The sequence below is a fragment of the Octopus bimaculoides genome, chromosome 4 (genome assembly GCF_001194135.2).
Source record: "Octopus bimaculoides isolate UCB-OBI-ISO-001 chromosome 4, ASM119413v2, whole genome shotgun sequence".
NCBI classification, from domain to species: Eukaryota; Metazoa; Mollusca; class Cephalopoda; order Octopoda; family Octopodidae; genus Octopus; species Octopus bimaculoides.
Window position 1 is genome coordinate 107784198 of NC_068984.1, and position 4459 is coordinate 107788656.

The 4459-nt window shown below is 35.2% G+C and overlaps 1 protein-coding gene across 1 annotated transcript in view; it reads left to right on the forward strand.

The window, feature by feature from the left end:
* The first annotated feature begins 1918 nt into the window (after positions 1–1918).
* LOC106875418 (collagen alpha-1(XII) chain) overlaps positions 1919–4459 on the forward strand; it is a 58326-nt gene continuing 55785 nt past the window's right edge. Inside the window, exon 1 of the mRNA XM_014923553.1 lies at positions 1919–2065. Coding sequence (XP_014779039.1) covers positions 1966–2065 — 100 coding nt within the window. The 5' untranslated portion in view covers positions 1919–1965. The remainder of the gene's footprint in view (positions 2066–4459) is intronic.

Here is a 4459-nt window from a genome sequence, read left to right on the forward strand (position 1 = left end):
ATAGATAGATAGATAGATAGATAGATAGATAGATAGATAGATAGATAGATAGATAGATAGATAGATAGATAGATAGATAGATAGATAGATAGATATTGATATATCGTTCCAAAATTTGTAATATAATCAATAACGGAGCAAAATCATAACTAACAAAATGGAACGTCTTATTTATGGGCAAAGTATATATATTATCTGAAGAACAGCAAACATTTTCTCGAACTAGAAATGCAGATTTTAAAAAAAACATATACTAAAATTGAACTTGGCATAGGTAAAAATTATATCGTTTCTGTAAACTCAAATATTATAAACGCCAATGAAGTATTGCAACAAATGACAGCAGAGCTTTAAGCTATGGATAGTGTTCGCTTTTTAGTTTTTTTCCGAATGTTATCTTTAATATGATCATTCACAACATTATTGATTGTATATATTTTGAAAGGTATACTACCTATACGAGGTTAGAATCGAAGTCTATTTCCTAGCTTACCTACTAAACAAACTATTTTGTTCATTCCTTGAAATAGGTGGCCTTTCTGTAACAACTTCTGGTCGCTTTCCGCAATATTTTCCAATCCGGCATACAAAACAAAGCCATTCATTAAACAACAAATATTATTAGTTATAATGTTTAACTCAGTAATTATCTTTTCCAGTATATTCCCCAAATTCTGGCATTGTATTCTAAGTAGTTGAGTGTGTGTGTGTGTGTGTGTGTGTGTGTGTGTGTGTGTGTGTGTGTGTGTGTGTGTGTGTGTGTGTGTGTGTATGTGTGTGTGCGTGTGTGTGTGGCTTTTCGTGCAGTACAACCTGCATACATAATATTATTCGTATATACAAACAAAAACAATTTCATTCATGTAATATAGTTAATATGAAAATATTAACTATACATAATATGCAATTTCAGTGATACATGTTTACGTAATCTTGCCACTATATAATTATCATGACTACAGCTTGTAAATATAGCCATTTCAGGTGACCTACATCATAAACCTCAACACAGCATTCCAGCATTAATGCTTCTGAGTGAATTGTCTTGACTTAGAGATAAATCTTGTTGAATTGTATCAGCAAGAGTTTTATATATTTATGTACGAGGGTGTCTTAAAAGTTTTGAGCCTAACGTAGAATCGGGGCTGCTATATAGTTGAAACAATTTTCTCTCGTACGTACAGTCTTTTCGGAGTATTCTTGCTCATTTTCATGATTCTGATATTTTAATTTTTTTTTGTTGCAGATTTTTTAATAAACAAGCTTCGAATTTACAAGGAAAATGGAGAAGACTGACTGAGTATCGTGCTGTCATAAAGTACCTTCATTTGAAAGGCATGACTCCATCAGAAATCCATGAAGATATGATGAGAACCTTAACAGACAATGCTCCTTCATATGCAACAGTCAAACACTGGGTAAATGAATTCAAGCGTGGCAGGAAGAGTGTGGAATATGATCCAAGACCAGGGAGACGTACAACTGCAACTACCAAGGACGACCTTGACCTTGCTCTTGGTATGGTAATGCAAGATCGCCGAATATCATGTCGTACATCATCCATAAAGAACCAGCGATCTGACTGTGCTTATTCACATGTCATATTGAATTCTCAGGTCAACATAATGATATTTGGAAATAAGACAGGGTAAAATATGTCGGTTACTAATTTTTCGAGTTCCAATATATTTTGGGTGTTTAATGTAAATAGCATATTGATATAATTGTTTGTTCAAGTTCCTATGAACTTCCTGTATACTCTTGACCCAACACGTACAAACATAATATGCATGTATCGCTGCATGTCGAGTGGTGAAATAATCAAGGTATCTTTGTGTGCAAAGTGATATAACTGATAAGTCAAATACTTTAACCAAATTAAAGATAACAGTTATACTACTTCTAACATATATTTAACTAGCTCGACACAAACAATTATTCACAGACAGCTGCAGACTCTCTAAAATGAAGCTTGTCTGTGTTGCTTCTGGCTTAATAGGTTTATTTTTAATAACTTTTACATCCACAATCCCATCAGGTGTGGCAGTCGAAGATGACTCAGCAGGTATATATATATATAATATTTATACTGGTTATATGTGCATTTACAAGTATTACAAGTATATGTTAGATTGCTAAATATATTTTTAAATATGTTATAAATACAATCAGTTTTCACGAGCTGACAGAATTGTTTGCTTAACGGCATTTCGTTAGTCTTTATGTTTTGAGTTCAAATTCCGCCGAGGTCGACTCTGTCTTTCATCCTTTCGGTGTCGATAAATTGAGTACCAGTGAATCACTGGAGTCAATGTAATCGACTAGTCCCCTCTCCCATAGATAGATAGATAGATAGATAGATAGATAGATATAAAAGCCTGAATATTAAAATGTTATTTTCTTGTCATTCACAGTAATATATGCTGTTTAAAATGTTCCTACTTTATATGTATTTCTCTCTCACCCTTTCTCTCTACCTCTAACTTCAGCTAACTTGTTAACCGTGTAATTCTCCTCTTCACACCGTTATCGTTTCTCTTTCTCTTTCTCTTCACCTCTCACTATGTGACAGCGTAATGCATTGGCTGGTATTGCGTCAGTACTCTCAATATATCTGCATCTCATTCTTCATAAAATTTCCCTCTCGTTTCTATCTTTCTACCTGTATTTCCCTAACCTCAACGCAAGAACATCATTCCTCTCTAAACCTTGTGTTTCTAACTCTGTATACATCCCTCCCTTCATCTAACATTTTAACCACGTAATAACTATTACCTCACAGCGTTAACACATTTCTCTCCCTCTGTTTGTCTCACTCTTCGTTTCTCCCTTCAACTAATCACGTAATGCATTCGACCTTAGCGCATTAATTTATCGATAAAATAATAATGGTTTCGAAATATTGTTATTAATATTTGTACAGTGGGGTACAAATATACAAAATCAAATATATCCATCATGACTACCCAAGCACATGCATCACAAACATAAGTGCTCAGTATGGTGATCTCATGTCAAGATAAACAATGAATAACCTTGCAGGTGGGCTTCCGTTAGAATTTTCCTCAGGTTGAGAGGCCAATCTTGTTCAAAAGGTTCTTGGATGAAGGTTGTTTAAGGATGATAAATGCAACACCTATGTTTCCAGAGATCAATTATTCAAACCCAATGAATTACTCCCGACACATGGCTATGATGCTCCTCCACTACTGCTCGTAATCAGAAATGCACATATCATCAGCCAATAAGGGATATAATTAAATGGTTACGGTCAAGCAACGGACAAGCAAATCTACAGTATTGAGCAGAATATTTGCTGTGGCCCATCTTTTGCAGCAAGATAAAATATGTGTATGATAGCACATCTAATTATTTAAGATCAGAAGCCATGACAGTCACTGCTTATTACTGCATCATGATCAATTCCACCGAGGTCGACTTTACATTTCATCTTTTCGGGGGTCGATAAATTAAGTACCAGTTGCGCACTGGGGGTTGATCTAATCGACTAGACCCCTCCCCAAACATTTCAGGCTTTGTGCCTATAGTACAAAGTATTGTTATTATTATTATTATTATTATTATTATCATCATCATCATCATCATCATCATCATCATCATCATTATTATTATTATTATTACTATTATTGACTGAGAGAGCAGTGCATGCCATGAAAATGACACTGGGGTAAAATATACGAAGCTCAGTATGTTTGTCATGATTACCTGTCTAATAAGGATAAACCAAACACATGCATCACAACCATATGAACGCGACATGGTGATTTCATATGAAAATAAACAATGAATGACCTTACAGGTGGAGCCCAGCTAAAATTTTCTTCAGGTAGCGTAGCCCATTCCACTCAAGAGGTCACTGAATATGAGTCGTTTAAGGATGTTGAACGAAACACCCATGTTTCCAGAGGTGAATTATTCAAACCCCAAAGAATTCCTCTCGACACATGGCTATGATGCTCCCCACCACTACTTCTGCCCATGATCAGAGATGCACACATCGTCAGCCACGTAGGGACATGCTCATCTGACTAAGATCAAATAACTGACAAGCAAATCTGTAGTATTGAGAAGAATATTTGTTGTAGCCTGTCTTTCATAAGAAGACAAAAGATGTACATGATAACACTTCCAGTCAGTTAAGATCAGAAGCCATGACAGCCAGTGCCTGGTTGTTGTTGTTGTAAATTTTGTATTTGTCTTTAGCTTAATGATTTAGAGCACCGCGACGCGTAATCACGGAGGTGTGAGTTCGAGTCTCATAGCCGGCCACCAACACTTTTTTCTGCAAAATAGGCGTAGCTTATCCTGCTCTGGCTATATTATTATTATTATTATTATTATTATTATTATTATTATTATTATTATTATTACTATTATTGTTCAGTAGTTTTATTTTTATAACGTGCTTTCACTTCACTACCGAGCGCAGCTCTGTGCG